This window comes from Pygocentrus nattereri, chromosome 4, assembly GCF_015220715.1.
Source record: "Pygocentrus nattereri isolate fPygNat1 chromosome 4, fPygNat1.pri, whole genome shotgun sequence".
Taxonomy (NCBI): Eukaryota; Metazoa; Chordata; class Actinopteri; order Characiformes; family Serrasalmidae; genus Pygocentrus; species Pygocentrus nattereri.
In genome coordinates, this window is record NC_051214.1 from 35,753,334 (window position 1) to 35,772,729 (window position 19,396).

At 40.1% G+C, this 19,396-nt stretch overlaps 2 protein-coding genes across 2 annotated transcripts; one reads left to right on the forward strand and one right to left on the reverse strand.

Moving 5' to 3' along the window:
• The first annotated feature begins 790 nt into the window (after positions 1-790).
• On the forward strand, positions 791-11,549 carry slc25a29 (solute carrier family 25 member 29). Its single transcript, XM_017682977.2, has 4 exons — positions 791-1,140; positions 3,999-4,042; positions 6,598-6,681; positions 9,067-11,549. The coding sequence occupies exons 1-4, from the start codon at positions 1,113-1,115 to the stop codon at positions 9,832-9,834; spliced, it is 924 nt and encodes a 307-aa protein (XP_017538466.1). The 5' UTR covers positions 791-1,112; the 3' UTR covers positions 9,835-11,549.
• Positions 11,550-12,153: 604 nt separating this feature from the next.
• On the reverse strand, positions 12,154-18,435 carry myh6 (myosin, heavy chain 6, cardiac muscle, alpha). Its single transcript, XM_037538199.1, has one exon. It carries the CDS (start codon positions 18,340-18,342, stop codon positions 12,538-12,540), a length of 5,805 nt encoding a protein of 1,934 aa, XP_037394096.1. The 5' UTR covers positions 18,343-18,435; the 3' UTR covers positions 12,154-12,537.
• Between the last annotated feature and the right edge of the window lie 961 nt (positions 18,436-19,396).

Below are 19,396 nucleotides of genomic sequence, written 5' to 3' on the forward strand. Positions count from 1 at the left end.
AAATAAGCAGCCATGCCAGCATGTGCTTTAGTAAACTGTGTAACAACATCGAGTCATTGTTTTTTTTTTCTTCAATTTTGTTAAAAAATATCATGAAAGTACCAAATCATGACCCCAGTATCGAGAATTTAATCGAATCATGGGCCGAATGCAGCGCTACACCCCAGTTTGAATGAATGAAAGGCTGAATGAATGAATGTTAGTCTAACATGATGTTAGTCTAACATTAATTATTAAATCGCCTTGGTCTTTTGAGGCAGCTTGAGACAAGGGCACACCTGTTTTCAAGAACAACGTATATCACAAACTTCACGCAGTCATTTCAAAAGAACGGCATTAGAAGTACATGGTGTGGCAGTAAGAACACGCAGCTCCAAGTTAATGTATTCACGAGTTTTTTTGGCTCTGGTTGCTGGGCGAGGCTACTAATTTATTTATGCACCCGAGAACGTTGCAACTTGTCGTTTATCTCTTACTTTACAAACACGACATCCAGGCTGTATGGACTACTCACCATGAAACTCGACTATCCTAATCGTTACAATAGCAAAATGAAAACTCGTTTTATGAGTTCCTCGCACAATCCTTTAAACACATACTAACTCCTACAAGCCTTACCCCATCGCATCACAAGACTGATGCAACTCGGAAAAGTCATTTCGAGAGGACAGCGACTGACCAATGAGCACACAGTGGTGTCGAAGGAGGAGGTGACTGCAGAAGGATTGGCTCTATCTGCTCGGAGCCATTGGTTGAGCAAAGTATTCACCGTAAACGCCTCCTGCTCTGCCTTCCAGGCTTGAAACAGAAATAGACCAGCCTGTAGGTGGTACTCTGAGGTGTAATTTTCCACTACGACCCGGATAGTCGGTCGAACACTTGGTTGCAGCACTGCAGCTTTTCCCCTGCTTTCATTTAATATCTGTTTTTATTTGGCGTCGCTGGGCGCAGATCTAGACTCACCGAGGCAGGTCTGAGGAGAGAACTCAGTTAGCTAGCTAACCATTAGCTAGTTTGTGCCCACTTTAATCATTTACAGCTTGTTGGCTCTTAATACTCGTTTTTAGAAAAGTCGATACTGTCAGCGAGTGAAGACTGTCTTGAGAAGAATAATGGACTTCGTTGCTGGCTGCATAGGAGGTAGGTGACCAGCTAGATAGCTAACACGGTAAACTGAGATGATTCCTAAGGGCTCGGTGCTAGTGAGCTAATATGCTAAGACTGTCTGGTTGCTTAGCTGGCTAGCATGCTAGGTGGGATGAGGTTAAGCCCATTAAGAGGGTCATACTGGCACATATACACACGTGCTCACGTTATATTATGTAGATAGCAAAATCTAGTCCATCCAGTGTTGTTCAGTAAAGCACCTACAGCAAAGTAAGAGTTCATACACACAGCACTGCCAGCTGTCCCACCCATTAGTTACAGTGGAATGACCATGTTATGTGCTGAAATGAATTGGAGAATAAATGAAAAAGGATGAGTGGCAGATTTTTGAGCACTTTTACCCTCCTACACTCCTACAGCCGTAGCTACACTCTTAAGTCAGTTAATGCTTCAGCATCCTTCCGTATGTTGAGAGGAGCCCAGTCTGCCCTCTTCCTTCTCTAGTAAGAGGAAATTTAACTGAGCATTGCGTATTGCTTCATTCAGTCTGCAAAAGCAGTACTAAGTACGACCGCGGTCTGCACAGAGAGGTTAATCATTGGTTATAATCACCACAGTCGCTTATGAGTTTCACCAATGACTCCAGACTTTAAATAGCTTAAAAATGTCATGATTGGTGGGCATGCACAGCCATTTAACTTATGATTACAGTGTTTCGGATAGTTGGGTGTTAAAGGGGTATTCCACCTATTTAAAAAAGAATTACATCATTGCTGAAATGTCAGTCATTCAAAGTGGTTTGATGTGAAATTGTTGAGAAACTTAGGGAGTCAGATTACAGTGGTAGTGGTTACAGAGGTCACAAACACAAATGTAGCAGTTTATTTACATTTCAAAAAGAACAGTTAGGCATAATGTAATGTAACATCCAGGGAGTAAGAACCAGTGAGATTTATATGTAATGCTGAAAATGGTAAAATATTGATAAATTAAAATTAAAAGTTTTTCATAGAGTCCTGTTTTGCTGTCCTGCATGTACCTCGTTGTCTTAAATGGATTTTGAAAAATACATGTTAGGGCAAAACCTGAAAAAAAAACTATTGCAAAACAATGCTCCAGGCACTAGACAGCGTAGTTGTAAACATTTCATGTGTTGACTTTCTGTGCGAGAATATTTAAAGGCGTTAATCTTGTCAGACATCTTGTTCCGATTACCACTGCTGTGAGCATTTCTGTCAGTTTCTCTAGTTTCTCTCTCGAAGTGCTGTGAATGACTTGGTTTACATCTGAATGATCTGATTCTGCAGAAACTTTGAAGAAAGAGCTGGAGGTTCATTTTATAGAGTATAAGCTAACCTGAAGGCAATAAGCAACCCTCTTCACAGTTGTCCACTCTGACAAGCACGTCTTAGCCTTCTGTAGTTGTGCGGATTGCATGTATGCCTGAACTGCACTGTAAATTTTGGTTCCTGGAACGGCCCAGAATAGCCACGTCTCACCTGACCTTTCTGAACCCGTAAAAAGGAGGACCATCCACACACCCCTGCAGGAACCAATCAGAGCTGTCAGGCTGTGGGCCTGCCACCTGCCTTATAATTCAGGAGGAGATCTGTGGTAACAGCTTGTAGACTTTTAAACTGGTAGAATACAGTATGGTATGATGCAGGTGTTTAATAAAGTGGGGAAAAATATAATGTTTAACTATTACATTTAGAGAATTTACACGATATCAAAGACTCAAATGAATGAATGTACCCTTCAGATGATACTGAGGCCTAGCAAGTCTCTAAAATCCTGAAACATAGTGGTCTGGTCTTGTCACTCAGACCAGTGGTCAGCTGACAGTATCTGATGTTGTTTACTGAGGTGAACAACATGATTTCATTGGCATGGTTGCCAAAGCCCCTCTCACATGGCTAGTTACATAATTAGTAACCCATGATATTCTTAATGTCGACACAACAGTTTGGCTTAAAAATGATTGCATATTTATATGACCTCATGTTTCTCTAAAGGAGAACACCATGTTATTGCCATCTAGAGGTATCATTGGTGGTATAAACATCTATGGTATGCAGTATTCGAGGAGCATAGGAGGATAGATTTTCAGTGATAAGAAGTGCTCATAACTAATGCATTTACCAGTCCGTAGTGAGTCTCTCCTCCTGGGCAGTGTGTTAGTTCAGAGTTTTCAGTATTAGAAGTGCTCAAAAGAAACACTTAAACTCTCAGAAAGATTTTATGCAACCAAATTCAAGAAAACAATAAATGATATAGGGTTCTATGCAGATCTTGCTTCTTCTATACTAAAGGGAAGGCAGTCTAATGTAGTCCAAAGAGATTTTGAAGAGGCCTGTAAGAAAACAGATTTGAGCCATGGTTGTTACTGTATCTAATGCTATCATGATTTTAGTTGTAGTTGCTTTAAAGATGAAAGAGGATTCACTGGGGATATACAGTTGTAGTCCTGTGTAAGTTGAACTTGCTTGGCCCCTGCTCCTGGACATAGCCACCACATGCAGTGCTGTGTATTTGATGACTAAGGCAGATCCTCTGCCTTTAGATTGTTTTGCTTTGCAGCCAGCACCCTCCTAAAAATAAAACATCACAGTTTTTAAAGACACAAAGTAAAGCCAGTAGTGCCACATTTAAAAATTGCTATTAAGAATTCTGAATTCATTTTTACATGGCCATTTTCCAACCCCTTTTTATACCTTAGATTTATACTGGCTGTTTTTGTTACTGTGCCTTTAAGACTGGCAAATGTAAATTACTGTGCCTAATTCAAAAAGTAGTCTGAAACAATGTTGTGATGTAACGTGTCATCATTTAACTTTTAACAATAAATATTATCATATAGCCCACCCCGTGATTTCTTTTGTTTATCTCAGGTGCCGCTGGGGTCCTAGTGGGACATCCATTTGACACTGTAAAGGTAAGTAACTCAGTTCATCTTGTGTAATAACTACAATGCATTAGATGCCCATTCTGTGTGGGAAAACTCTGTCAAAAGCTGTATGTGGCTATTAAAGTTAGCACTGTGGCCAGTGATCATAAACATCTGCACACCACCAGAAAGCCATAGGGTGTTTACCAGTAACTTGTGTTAACTCGTGTTAATGGTCTGTAAATAATAGCTTAGCATAAAAAGTATGCATTACTCATCCAAGCTAAACACAACTTGTTCTGTTTTTTATGCATGCCACTTGCATGCCCTACATTTTCTAATCAGTAAATCATGAAAATAAACAGGCAATTTTCTTGGTCAGTGAATTGACTAGCATCTACGTACCATTAATACTCACACACAACTATTTATTGCAATGTTCTGCCATCTGTAGCTGTGTATTATCAGAGGGTTTTTCTTTACAACTCCAATTCCAATGAATTTGGGACGTTGTGTGAAACATAAATAAAAACAGAATATGATGATTTGCAAATCCTTTTCAACCTATATTCAATTGAATACACTACAAAGACAATATATTTAATATTCAAACGGAAAAACTTTATTGTTTTTTGCAAATATTCACTCATTTTGAATTTGATGCCTGCAACACATTCCAAAGAAGTTGGGACAAGGGCATGTTTACCACTGAGTTACATAACCTTTCCTTCTAACAACACTCAATAAGCGTTTGGGAACTGAGGACACTAATTACTGAAGCTTTGTAGGTGGAATTCTTTCCCATTCTTGCTTGATGTACAACTTCAGTTGCTCAACAGTCCGGGGTCTCCATTGTCGTATTTTGTGCTTCATAATGTGCCACACATTTTCAATGGGAGACAGGTCTGGACTGCAGGCAGGCCAGTCTAGTACCCGCACTCTTTTACTACGAAGCCACGCTGTTGTAACACGTGCAGAATGTGGCTTGGCATTGTCTAACTGAAATAAGCAGGACGTTCCTGAAAAAGACGTTGTTTGGATGGCAGCATATGTTGCTCCAAAACCTGTATGTACCTTTCAGCATTAATGGTGCCTTCACAGATGTGCAAGTTACCCATACCATGGGCACTAACAGACCCCCATACCATCAGAGATGCTGGCTTTTGAACTTTGTGCTGATAACAACCGGACAGTCCTTTTCCTCTTTGGCCCGGAGGACTCAACATCCATGATTTCCAAAACCAATTTGAAATCTGGGCTCGTCAGACCACAGGACACTATTCCACTTTGTGTCAGTCCATCTCAGATGAGCTCGGGCCCAGAGAAGCCGGCGGCGTTTCTGGGTGTTGTTGATATATGGCTTTCGCTTTGCATGGCAGAGTTTTAACTTGCACTTGTAGATGGAGCGACGAACTGTGTTCACTGACAGTGGATTTCTGAAGTGTTCCTGAGCCCATGTGGTAATATCCGTTACAGAATGATGTCGGTTTTTAATGCAGTGCCATCTGAGGGATCGAAGGTCACGGGCATTCAATGTTGGTTTTCTGCCTTCCTGCTTACTTGCAGAGATTTCTCCAGATTCTCTGGATCTTGTGATGATATTATGGACTGTAGATGATGAAATCCCTAAATTCCTTGCAATTGCACATTGAGAAACGTTGTTCTTAAACTGTTGGATCTATTTGCTCACACAGTTGTTCACAAAGTGGTGAGCCTCGTCCCATCCTTGCTTGAGAACGACTGAGCCTTTCAGGGGTGCTCCCTTTATACCCAATCATGACATTCACCTGTTTCCAATTAACCTGTTCACCTGTGGAATGTTCCAAACAGGTGTTTTTTGAGCATTCCTCAACTTTCCCAGGCTTTTGTTGCCTGTTCCTCACAACTTCTTTGGAACGTGTTGCAGGCATCAAATTCAAAATGAGTGAATATTTGCAAAAAACAATAAAGTTTATCTGTTTGAACATTAAATATCTTGTATCTTTGTAGTGTATCCAATTGAATATAGATTAAAAAGGATTTGCAAATCATCGTATTCTGTTTTTATTTGTTTTAAACAATGTACTAACTTCATTGGAGTTGGGGTTGTAGATATAGTGTATGAAATGTTCTTGGTACTATTCAGATTCCTGCAGGAAGCTGATAAAATTGGCACATATTGGCTGCAGTGTGGTCCTTTGTATGCTTTCTCTCAAGAGGAAATAGTGCAAAGCATTGTAAAATGAATTGCATGTGACTCCAAAGATTGCATTTTCTTTTCTTTTACTCTCCTTTTCTCTTTGTTAGTGTAGGTTTATGTAAGTGCATTTGTTGAAGCTTTCTCTTGACTCATGAGTGTTGTGGTCTGATTTGCTCAGATACAGGAGGTTTTTGTCATGCAGAAGATGTTTAACTTATATTTTTAATTAAAACAGAGGGCACCCACTGCAAAATCATTAGAAAAATTTAAATCAGTGCTCGCTTTTAAGAGATTATTCATTGAATCTGTATCCTACTTTAACTTCAATTGACTAACATACCTCTGTCTATTTCTATAATTTTGCTATGTTGCTTAAAACTCTCAGTCTCAGGAAAGACTTATTTCTGCATTTTCTCTGTCACAGGTCAGACTTCAAGTACAGAGTGCAGACAAGCCTCTCTACAGGGGAACCTTTCACTGTTTTCAGTCCATTGTGCGGCAAGAATCAGTAAGTACTTCAACAGTGATTGTGGACATGCTTTAATATTGTGATAAACTAAAAAGCTAAGGCATTTTATGTTTTTGATATTGACAGTGCCTGTAATTGAATCAGTCAGCAGTTAAAACTTCTCCCTAGAAGTAGCAGTTGGTTTGATGTTAACTATGATCTGATATAATTTCACTCAGCAGAGTGCAATCTGAATCACTCATTCAATAAAATAAAATGAATGACATTTAGTATACCTAGAGATTACAATGTGCTTACTTAGACTCTGTTTACAGCTGGTCATTTCAGGCAGCTATTATCTAGATTGTAACCTGACAAGATCTGAACCACATGTGCTTACTTAGTGGTCAAACACATCTATAGTTATTCAGGTTAAAACCAACTGATGTATCGTGAGTAATACCCAAATTAGCTCATGTACAACATCCTATTGCCGGTCTTGTTCTTTATTTTTCCAGTTTTATTCAAAAGATGATGTCACACAGTTTTGTGTTTCTTTATTTATGCTTGTTTAGAGTAATTAGTTATAGACCACTTTAGGTATGTCGTTATTTTGTGGTCAGCGTCGTGCTCTTATGCCCATGTACAACGAAGGAAATAATTATTTGATCCCTTGCTGATTTTGTAAGTTTGCCCACTGGCAAAGAAATAAACAGTCTGTAACTTTTAATGGTAGGTTTATTTTAACAGTGAGAGATAGAGTATCGAAAAGAAAATCCAGAAAATCACATTATGGAAAATATGTGAACTGATTTGCATTTCATTGAGTGAAATAAGTATTTGATCCCCTAGCAAAACAAGACTTAGACCCTTGTTGGCAAGCACAGAGGTCAGATGTTCCTCCTATCATGAGGAATTTTGGTCCACTCCTCTTTGCAGATCATCTCTAAATCCTTATGGTTTTGAGGCTGTCGCTTGGCAACTCGATCTGACCACAGCACCTTCTCCCAAGCACTCTCTGAATCATTCAGGTGTTCACTGGTGGCAAACTTCAGACGGGCCTGCACATGTGCCTTCTAGAGCAGGGGGACCTGTTAATTCATAACGGCGTAGTGTGTTACCCATGGTTTTCTTGGTGATTGTGGTCCCAGCTGCCTTGAGATCATTAACAAGCTCCTCCCGTGTAGTTGTATGCTGATTTCTCACCTTTCTCATGAACGTTGATACCCCATGAGGTGAGATCTTGCGTGGAGCCCCAGACCGACGTTGATTGATGGTCATTTTGTGTTTCCTCCATTTTCGAACAACTGCACCAACAGTTGTCTCCTCCTCACACAGCTTCTAGCTTATGGCTTTGTAGCCCATTCCAGCCTTATGCAGGTCTACAGTCTTGTCCCTGACATCCTTAGACAGCTCTTTGTTCTTGCCCATGGTGGAGAGGTTAGGGTCTGATTGATTGATTGATTCTTTTATACAGGTGACAAGTTGAGACAGGTATCTTTAATGCGGGTGACTAGTTGAAATTAGGAGTATCTAACTGGTCTGTGGGAGCCAGAACTCTTAATGGTTGGTAGGGGATGAAATACTTATTTCACTCAATGTAATGCAAATCAATTTATATATTTTCTATAATGTGATTTTTCTGGATTTTCTTTTCAATATTCTATCTCTGTGTTAAAATAAACCATTTAAATACCATTAAAAGTTATAGACTGTTCATTTCTTTGTCAGTGGGCAAACTTACAAAATCATTGAGGGATCAAATAATTATTTCCTCCATTGTATATTATATATAAGTATTATAGCTCTTTAACAACCTCATAATTCAGAACGTCAAGTGGTATTCAGGAGAAAAAATGTACATAGCACAAAACGTATCGGGTTCTGAACATTTTTATTTAAAACAAGGTGTGATAGAGACGATTTTTTTTTTTTTTCGAAACCCCATTCTGGCCATAGAGAAATGGAGCTTAGACCCCACGTCCTAATATGGGCATAAAGAGGACTACAGAATGATGCACGACTACAGCGGTCTGTTGTTCCCATGGACCATGAGCCTTAAATCGTAAAATATTCTAACGAGATGGTGAATAACAGCCAGGTGAAGCAAAGAATCATCCAAGCTGATGTTTTTTTTTGTGAAGTTGGCTATTTCATTGAGGAGAAACTCATTGTTTCTCAAGTCATTATTTTGGTGAGATGGATGCATTCACAGTTGTTAAACAACTGTCTACAGTTAATCTCAGACTACCATCTGAAGTGGTTTGAGAAATTGGATTTAAATCTCATTTTAGGTGCATTAATCACATTTTTGTAGATAATCTCTATCCAGATACTTAAGACACATAAAATGACCAGGAGGATATAGGATTAGTGGTAGCACAGTACGTCAGGGAAATTGCATATGGTATGTCTTCACTGTTTTGTTTTGGTTTTTTTGTGCAGATGTTGGGACTTTACAAGGGCATTGGTTCTCCTATGATGGGCCTCACTTTCATCAATGCCATCGTCTTTGGTGTGCAGGGGAACACCATGCGTCTACTGGGTCAAGACACGCCCGTAAACCAATTCCTGGCAGGAGCAGCTGCTGGGGCTATTCAGTGCATCATTTGCTGTCCCATAGAGCTGGCCAAGACGCGCATGCAGATGCAAGGTACTGGTGAGAAGAAGTCATCCACTCGCAAGGTCTACAAAAACTCCCTGGATTGCCTGGCTCGCATATACCAGCGTGATGGCTTGTGGGGTGTCAACAGGGGCATGGTGACCACCCTCATCCGTGAGACGCCAGGTTTTGGTGTGTACTTTCTGACCTATGATGTGCTGACACGTTCACTAGGCTGTGAGCCAGAAGACCCCTACATGATCCCTAAACTACTGTTTGCTGGAGGCATGTCAGGCATCGCTTCGTGGCTTTCTACATACCCAGTGGATGTGATTAAGTCTCGACTGCAGGCAGATGGTGTTGGAGGCAAGTTCCAGTACAGCGGTATTATGGACTGTACACGGAAGAGCATAGAGCGAGAGGGCTGGCGAGTGTTCACACGTGGCCTGACCTCTACTTTACTCCGAGCATTCCCTGTCAATGCAGCCACTTTTGCCACTGTAACACTATTCCTCATGTATGTGCGCCAAGAAGAAGGGCCCAAAGACTGCGAACCTGCCCCTCAACACCATGCTGCGTTACAGCAGCAAGTGCAGCCATCCAGCCTGTGATACGGTCTCTATTAATGGGGCTGGTGTGTATACTTGTGCTTGGGGGCAAATTGATAAGCAGAATCACAGAGTAACCACTCAGTCTGTAAACAGTATAAATGACTTGTGCAGTGTAAAACTGCATATGTATATATTTTTATTGTGGTATAAAGGGAAAAAAGGTTTTTAGCAAAGAGATTTGCTAATTTTGATTGTATGTACATATTCTTTTTTTCCTGCCTTATAAGAACACAAATTTAGTCAAAAGAAAGTTGGTGGAAATCTGATTTTAAAACTACTGTCCACAAGAGTTATCCCTGCCTCTCCCCTTTGTACACAGCAAAAGTATTGCTGCTGGCATTGTTATTGCACACTGCGACAAAGAGGCTTGAATTACTGTAGCATTGGAAGTTACCAACAACTGCATCCCGTTACTGAACACATTACTGTAAATGGCAATTACAGAAATGCTACCTCATCTAATACAGTAGTTCACAATCCAGATGTTAAATTCAGACTTAAGTGCATTATACAATGCTTACTTGTTTGTATAAAACAAGCTTGAAAAAATGAATACACCCTTTTTGTCAGTAGTGTTTAACTGCTTACAAATGGAAAACATCCCCATTTTCCTAGGAAAAAAATTGATATACTGAGCCAAAATTAATTATTAATTGCTTTTGCATAAAATTATTATGAATGTAGTATGGATGGAAATCCCATACCTGTTTTCAATTGCAGTAATCTATTTTAATGATTATTACAAAAATATGTTTATAAATAGTTAGCTTCCTAAAAGTTTTGTGGCCCAGCTAATAAAGTATTTGAATACTGAAAGAAAACTGACAATGAACCAAATTATGTCATTCATTCTGTCAAAAGGTTCGCAAAATCCTCCAGGCTGCAACTGCAGACTTGTCTTTTGCTGTTCAAAATGGATGCAATTATTATTTTTTTTCTTTTATAAAAGAACTCCATTATTGAAGCTTGAGACTTGTCATTTCTTAAGATAACCATGGTCACTGTGGTGTCGGCATATTTACTTTTAATCAATAAAAACATTTAAAGGAGCTATGTATTACAGGCAAATATTGTGTCTGCTTTGGCCGAAGCATGTAGTTTGTCCCAGCCCTGTTGTATAACAAGCATTTGTTTTCTTACATTATATGTGAATATCAAAGATTACTCATTGCTTTTTGAAGGAGAGGAATTGTAAGTTTGATACTGGATACTGGAATATAAAGAAAAGAAAGAAGGAAAAGAAACAAAGATGGACTTGGACTTTCTGTGGAGAAAGAAGAATGAATCCCATGACAATCATGGCTTCTAGTAGAAACCGCATTGTAGTGGGTTATCAGAGAAACTGATGCACTTTTGTAAAGATGAAAGTCTGCTGTGTTTAAAACGTCTGATCAGGTGATAGTTGTATGCTGTACTTCTTGTGCACATTACATATTCCATTGAAACCTGAGCTATAGAGAACGAGGATATAATCCATTTTACTTGTTACCTAAAAATGTTAGCTTAGTGTTTTGAATGTTAAATGAACATCTCTAAAGTAGTTGCTCTGCATACTTTAAAAAAGGGCACTCTCTTCTTTTATGTTTAAATGGATTCTCTGCATGGTGAAATGGTTCTTCAGATTGATGGAGAATGGGTGGTATATGGTTCTGTATGGCACCAAAAAGAGTTCTTCTGTTTTAAACTTGATGTGGAAACAATAGCAGAACACCTTTTTGGTGCTATAAAGAACCATTTTCAAAAATGTTCTATATAGAACTATAGACAGCTCATTCTCCATCAATCTGAAGAACCATTTAGGAATGTTCTATATAGAACTCAAATAACAGAAAAAATCTGATTGAACCATTATCTTTACTAAAGTACACTTGAAGAACCATCTTTTTTAAGTGTGTAGGGTTTTTTTTTTTTGGATATAAGTTAGTTTTTCTGCCGTTAAAGTTGACAGGTTGAGTATCATAGATTGCCTCTTATTTTTGTATTAAAGAGGTAGCTTGCTAAATTTATTATTTTCTTGTGAAATGTGGTTGACCTAACTCATATGGGTCATCTCAAGTTAAATGCAATGTGAAAATAAAGAAATATGACAACAATTTGTTTTTGTAAATACTCCCTCATGCTCTACTATGTACATATATATTGTAGTAATTGTGCATTTTATTGAGGTTATTTACTGAAATATTTATTTGTTTACTAAATACTTACAGTATTGAAAAATGCAGAACTAAAACCCAGGCTGAACTTGCAATTAGAAGAGAAGCAAACAATTTAAAGATGATTCATCAAGAAACCAGTCAAAATCAAATCCACACTAAAAACTAAAGTTGTGCAATGGTTGTGTTTACTACTACAGAAGAGACAGCTGTTCAGTGTTTTGACAATGGCATCATAGAATATATCAGGAACATTTTTCCATAGGATTTCCATAGGATAAAAAAAAAAATAATAATAATACCTAGTTAAAAATACAATGATTAAATGCTTCCATATCATTTTACAAACTATAGAATGATATAAAATACTTTTAGGTTCTCAAAAGTATCAATTTTTCACATTCCAATCTTAAATTCTGTATAATATAGCAGTAATTGTATATATTTAGTGTCATTTAACTTTATGACAAACAATCTAGACATTTAAACTGATAAAGAAACAGCAATTAGACATTTGCACAATCAGGGTGCATATTTAGTGACGTTAATGTTACTCATCCTGGGATTTTTTACCAGGCACTCCATCCCTAGTTTTGGCACGCAGCTTGTTCACCTGGGATTCTGCAATATCTGCACGCTCCTCCGCCTCTTCCAGCTCATGCTGTAGTTTTCGTAACTTGGCCAGGTTGACATTTGCTTGCTCCTCAGCTTCCTCCGCAGAGCGCTTATATGACTTCACTTTCAACTGTAACTTGTCCACCAAATCTTGAATTCTTGCCATATTCTTACGATCCTCTTCTGTCTGATATGTGAGTTCCTTAATGCGGCGTTCATACTTGCGAACTCCTTTTATGGATTCGGTCCCTCGTTTTTGCTCTGCTTCCAGTTCATTCTCAAGATCACGTATGCGCGCCTCCAGTTTATGGAGCTGTTTCTTCCCACCTTTCATAGCTACCTGTTCAGCCTCATCTAAACGGTGCTGCAAGTCTTTAATTGTCTGCTCCATGTTCTTTTTCATTCTCTCAAGATGGGCACTGGTGTCTTGCTCTTTCTTCAACTCCTCAGCCATCATAGCTGCATCAGTTATGGCTTTCTTTGCCTTCTCTTCAGCATTGCGTTTCTCTTGTATGACTTCTTCCATCTCAGTCTGAAGCTGTAGCAAATCAGACTCTTGCTTTTTCTTTTGATTGAGAAGGCTAGTGTTTTGAGAATGCAATAGCTGCGTCCTCTCTGTTGCATCTGTAAGCTCTTGCTCAGCTAGTTTGCGTCCCCTCTCAGTTTGCTCCACCACGGCCCTTAACTCCTCAAGCTCTGCTTGAAGGAGGTTGTTTCTGCGTTCTAAGAGGGCAGCGTTCTCTTTGAGATCATCATTCATGTGAACAGAATCATCTAGTTGAAGCTGAGTGTCCTTCAGATATGACTGGACCATCTTCAGTTGTTTCTGGGCATCAGCTGCCTGTCTGTTGGCCTGACTTAGTTGGATTTCCATCTCATTGAGGTCTCCCTCCATTTTTTTCTTGACTCTCAATGCTTCATTGCGGCTTCTTGTTTCTGCCTCAAGAGAGGACTGTAGGGATTCTACCATTCGTTGGTAGTTTCTCTTTGCCTGCTCTGTCTCCTCATCCTTCTCTGCCAACTTTCTTTCAATGTCAGCTTTTACCTGATTGAACTCAAGCTGGGCCCTCAGGATCTTGCCCTCTTCATGCTCTACAGAGGCCTCAGCTTCCTCCAGTGCTGATTGCAGCTCTGCTTTCTCTTGTTCCAGTTGTTTCCTAAGTTTCTCAAGTTCATGAACATTCTTGCCACCTTCACCGAGCTGATCTGTCATGTCTGAAATTTCTTCTTGCAGATTTTTGTTCTCCCGTTTAATAGTCTCAAGTTGATCAAGACATTCTTCATAGGCATTTTTCAATCTGAATAACTCAGTACTCAGGTTTCGTGCTTCTTTCTGGGATGCTTCCAGTTCACACTGTGACTCCTCATACTTCTGCTTCCATTCTGCGATGACTTTGTCGAAGGCCCGCTGTTTCTTGTCTAGAGCAGCAGAAGCTGCATTTGAGCGTTCAAGATCTAGCATGAGATCTTCAATCTCATTTTGCAGCCGATGCTTAGTTTTTTCAAGAGAGGAACACTTTGCATTGACTGCTTCAACTGCTTCTTCTGCCTCTTGTAGTCTTTGAACAAGTTTCTTTTTTGCCTCCTCTAGTTCTTCTGTTCTCTGAATACCATCAGTCTCATACTTAGCTCGCCAGGTTGCAACTTCGCTATTTGCCTTTGACAGTGCCCGCTGAAGTTCTGCTTTTGCCTCCTGTTCTTCCTCAAACTGCTCTCTTAGCAAGTCACAGTCATGACGAGCAGACTGCACAGCATGTGCTAAGGCATTCTTTGCTTTAACCTCTTCTTCAAGTTGTCTTCTCATGTCTTCTAGTTGTTGGGTATACGAGCTCTTTCCTCTTGTAAGTTGGGAGATGAGGCATTCTTTCTCCTCCAACTGTCGTCCAAGTTCTCCGTTTTCAGTCAGTAGCTTGGCTCTTTGAGTTGAGAAGTCAGTAAGAGCTCTCTGGGCCTCCTCAGCTTTGGTCCTATACTCATTCATTTGATCCTCCAGTGAACGGCAAATCTTTTCAAGATTCACCTTGGCTTTCACAATACTCTCCATGTTTGAGGCCAAGTCATCCAACTCCAACTTCAGTTCTGTCTTATCTTTCTCTAACTTTTGCTTAACACGCTGCAGATTGTCAATTTGTTCTCCTAGTTCAGCAACACTATCAGCATGCTTCTTTCGAAGAGCAGCAGAAGTAGCTTCATGCTGAAGAGTAGATTCCTCAAGATCCCTGCGCAGCTTCTGAAACTCAGCCTCCCTTTTCTTGTTGAGCTCCACCTGAGCAGATGTAGCTCCACCTGCTTCTTCAAGACGTTCACTAATGTCTTCTAATTCTCGTGAGAGATCGGAACGCTGTTTCTCCACCTTTGCACGAGCTGCACGATCAGCATCCAGCTCTTCCTCTAGTTCCTCAATTCGAGCTTGATTTTCTTTTAATTTTTTCTGTAGTTGTACCACAGCCATCTGCTCATCCTCAATCTTTCCATTCAGCTGACATATTTCAAAGTCTTTCTTCTTCAGTTTCTCCTCCTGCTGCTGTTTATCATTTTCCAAATCCATTGCATTCTCTTGAGCCATTTTCAGATCTCCCTCTAGCTTTCTCTTGGCACGTTCAAGATCCATCCTAACCTTTTTTTCTTGTTCAAGGGAGCCCTCAAGGTCATCAACTTGCTGCTCAAGCTTAGCTTTGGCTTTTGCCAAAGTATTTGCTTTATCCTCCTCACTCTGAAGGTCATCTAATGTCTGCTGGTGAGCCTCCTGTAGAGCTTTTTTCTCTTTTGTGAGCTTCATAATCATCTCATCCTGGGAGGCCATTTCCTCAGTGAGGTTCTTCACTTTGTTCTCAGTGGCATGCTTCTCTTTCTCAACCTTGGCTAGGGTGAGTTCAAGGTCATCTATGTCTTTCTTAAGCTCAGAGCATTCATCCTCCAGCTTGCGTTTTTTGGCTGTGAGGTCTGCATTTATCTCCTCCTCATCTTCAATTCGCTCAGTCAGCTCTTTTACTTTAGCCTCCAATTGAATCTTGCTTTTTATCAACTGTTCACAGCGTTCCTCAGCATCTGTCAGCGTATCTTGCTCTGATTGCAGCTGAAGAAGCAAATCATTCTTTTCTTGAAGAAGTGTGACCATTTTCTCTTCTAACTCTTTCCTCCGACCATCAGATTTATCCAGAGCCTCTTTTAATTTATTGAATTCATCCTTCATGTTTGCCATCTCTTTCTCGGCCTCAGCACTCTTCAGTAGGGGCTTTATCTTAAAGAACATCTTCATCCAAGGCCAGTTTTTAACACTCAGGAAAGAGCGAAGGTTCCATTGAATGACCATTAGGGCATCCCTGCGTTCTACCAGCTTTTGATATTCTGCCCTCATAAGCAGAGCCCGAGCATTAGCTTGTAGCCTTGTAATAATGCGGGCAAGTTGCTCATCTCGCATCTCCTCTAGGGTACCCAGCAGACCTGCCTTGAAAAAGACCTTTGTGTGGCCAAACTTGTACTGTGTATGGTCAATGTCCAGTGATCCTAGTAGTTTCTCAGCACTCTTCTTGTTTTCAATAAACTGGCCTTCTGGGATAGCTGATGCATTTAAAATTCTGTACCTCTGTTTAAAATCACCATAGAGCACCCTGTTTGGAAAGCCTTTCCTGCAAATTCTGATACCCTCCAACACACCATTACAGCGAAGCTGGTGCATCACAAGGCAGTTGTCCATAGCTCCTGGAGTCTTGGTCTCATTGGGAATCAAACAGCGAACAAAATGAGGGTGAGTGCTTCTGAGGTTGGTCATCAGTTTGTTAAGATTTTCTCTGTGCAAGGCTGACACTGTTTGAAATGATGATCCCTTTTTTTTAGCTCCTTTCCCTGATTTTTCAGCTGCTTCTGCTCCTGCATAGCTTGAGAACAGATGAGTTAGAAGTTTGAGAGAGGATTTTTGGTACAGCCCAACTACTGTTTCATTCAATGGATCTTTGTTTTTCACAAGCCATCCTGTAATATTGTAATCAACAGTACCAGCATAGTGACCCAATGCAAAGTGTGCCTCTGCTTTGCCCTTGACAGCACGTGGTTTCTGGAATATGTTTGACTTACCCTGATGATTATCATACAGTTTTGCTTTGAAGGTCTGATCACTTGCTTTTGGAAACATGCACTCTTCCTCCAAAATAGACATAATCCCAAGAGGCTTCTCAATTAGATCAATGCAAGCTTGCAAATCCATCCCAAAGTCAATGAACTCCCAGTCTATTCCTTCCTTTTTGTACTCCTCTTGCTCCAAGACAAACATGTGGTGATTGAAAAACTGTTGCAGTTTTTCATTAGTGAAATTAATGCAGAGCTGCTCAAATGTGTTGAAATCAAAGATTTCGAATCCAGCAATATCTAGTACACCAATGAAATATTGACGATGCTGTTTTGTGTCAAGGGACTGGTTGATTCTTGCCACCATCCAGTTGAACATCTTCTCATACACTGCCTTTGCCAGTGCACCAAGTGAGTAGTACACTTGATCCACGCCTTGGCCTTTTGTGACATACTCATTTCCTACCTTGACCCTTGGATGACAGAGTCCTTTGAGAAGATCTGCAGAGTTCAGCCCCATTAGGTAAGCTGATTTATCAGCAGCTTCTGTACCATCAGGCTCTGCCTGTTCCTCACGCTGCTTCTGCTTGAACTTCATATTACCATAATGCATGATAGCACCAATCAGTTTATAGACTCCCATCTTCTCATCTGGAGTGAAACCAAGCACATCAAAGGCATTGTCGGTAGCTAGCAACTCCTCACTGTCATTGATACTTGCAACAGTTACCTCTCCTTGGGAGATGTAAGAGTAATCATAGGGATTATTTGTAATCAACAGCATATCTAGCAGCTCAGGCTTTGCACTGGATAATATCTGGAAAAAGATGTGGTAGTTCCTTTCTGCTTTTAGCTGAAAGGTCACACGTGACTTTTCCAGCAAATATGTTTCGATGTCAGCTGAAGATAGTTTACCACTTGTTCCAAAATGAATGCGGATAAACTTTCCAAAGCGAGACGAGTTGTCATTTCTTACTGTTTTGGCATTGCCGAAGGCTTCGAGTGCAGGATTGGCCTGGATGATTTGATCCTCCAAGGTGCCTTTGTTGGAATCCTTCTTGGCAGCACCACCAGCAGCTGCAATACTTGCAAAATACTGGATTACTCTCTTGGTGTTAACAGTCTTCCCAGCACCAGATTCTCCAGTGATGAGGACAGACTGGTTTTCCCTGTCAGTTAGCATGTACTGATAAGCATTATCTGAAATGGAGAAGATATGAGGAGGAGCTTCTGATCTCTTCTTACCTCTGTAAGCAGCAACCACCTCTGCATCATACACAGGCAGCCATTTGTAGGGGTTGACTGTTACACAAAACAACCCTGAATAAGTGTAAATCATCCAGGCTGCATAACGCTCTTTGAGGTTAAACAGCACTGCAGGCTCATGTAGGAAAGTAAACATTGCCATATCTTCAATTTTATCAAATTTAGGTGGATTCTGAGGATGGACATCTGTCTCTTTGACAGTTACGGTCCTCCCGTCTTCTGTCTTAACGGTCACCTTCCCTCCTTCCTTGCTGGTGATTTGCCCCTTGACATACTCAACTTTTTCATCCACCACAAAGCATTCAGATTTGATGTCGAATGGTCTAGTCTGAGCTTCAAGTCGTTCTTTCTCCGACTTCCTTAGGTAAGGAGCTGCTTTTCCAAACTCTGCCATGATAACGTCACCCATTGTGATCTCTTGAGTTCCACAGATGCACAGAGAATCAGTAAACGCAGAGCTGAAGATGGGTCTAGGATGAACTGTAAAATACCCAGAGGGTCAGTACTGGTCTCTCTTTATAAAGGATGACTGAGTTCCAAATAAGGATGCATCTCCAGGCATCTTGAGCAAGAAGGGGAGCATAAATGGCAAGGGAAGTTTTTATCAAGGCTTGTAAGTGGTGTGGGGGCAGTAAGAGGACCTTTAGCCGTTAATGTCCTTTTAAGGACAACTCTCACCTCCCTCATTGTCTGTTTCTATGGTTCATCACTGATAGACATTCCAAACATTTCTACCTCAGTCTAATGTTAATACACATTTAAATTATCCATGCTGACAAATGAATCAATCTTTTATCAGGATTTTATACTAACAAATTGGCAGAACACCTCCTTTATCAAAGGTTCTTCTGATAGATCCCACTGACACTTCTCAAAGCTCTCAAAGTACAGACCATCTCAGCTCATCCCTGTTTAACAACACCTTCAAAATAGTACTCCTGTATAAATGTCAGCCCTTCCCTCTTATGTGCTTTAATCCTTTGTACCGCTGATGTATGCAGTAAGATATCCCTGTCGTATTATTACACAAAATGTACAAACTTTGTTCCACTGATGTTGGGTTTTTGCCTTTCTATTATTGATTGTTAAAACATGCTAATATATTGTGGTAGTAAAGTCATTTATTATGATGGAAAATACAAAAAGTGAAACAAAATGTAGAACCCACAGAATCCTGTTTCTGCTGTGTATTATTAATAAATATTCTCCATGTACTTCTCTTGCCTTTAGGCTTTACAGAATGAAAGCTTTGATTTCCAACACAATTGCCCATTGCATTCTTGAATCCACAAAGGGCCTTTTGGAGAATTCAGATAAGACAGTGGTGCCTTATCAGCTCTTTGTAAAGGGCTAAATGCGCAGAGTGTTTCTTGCTTGTGAGTTTTGCTATGCCCTACGCATACAGGATTACTTTATCTTTCTAAATGGTATATGATTCAACAGTAATAACAATATTGGCTCAC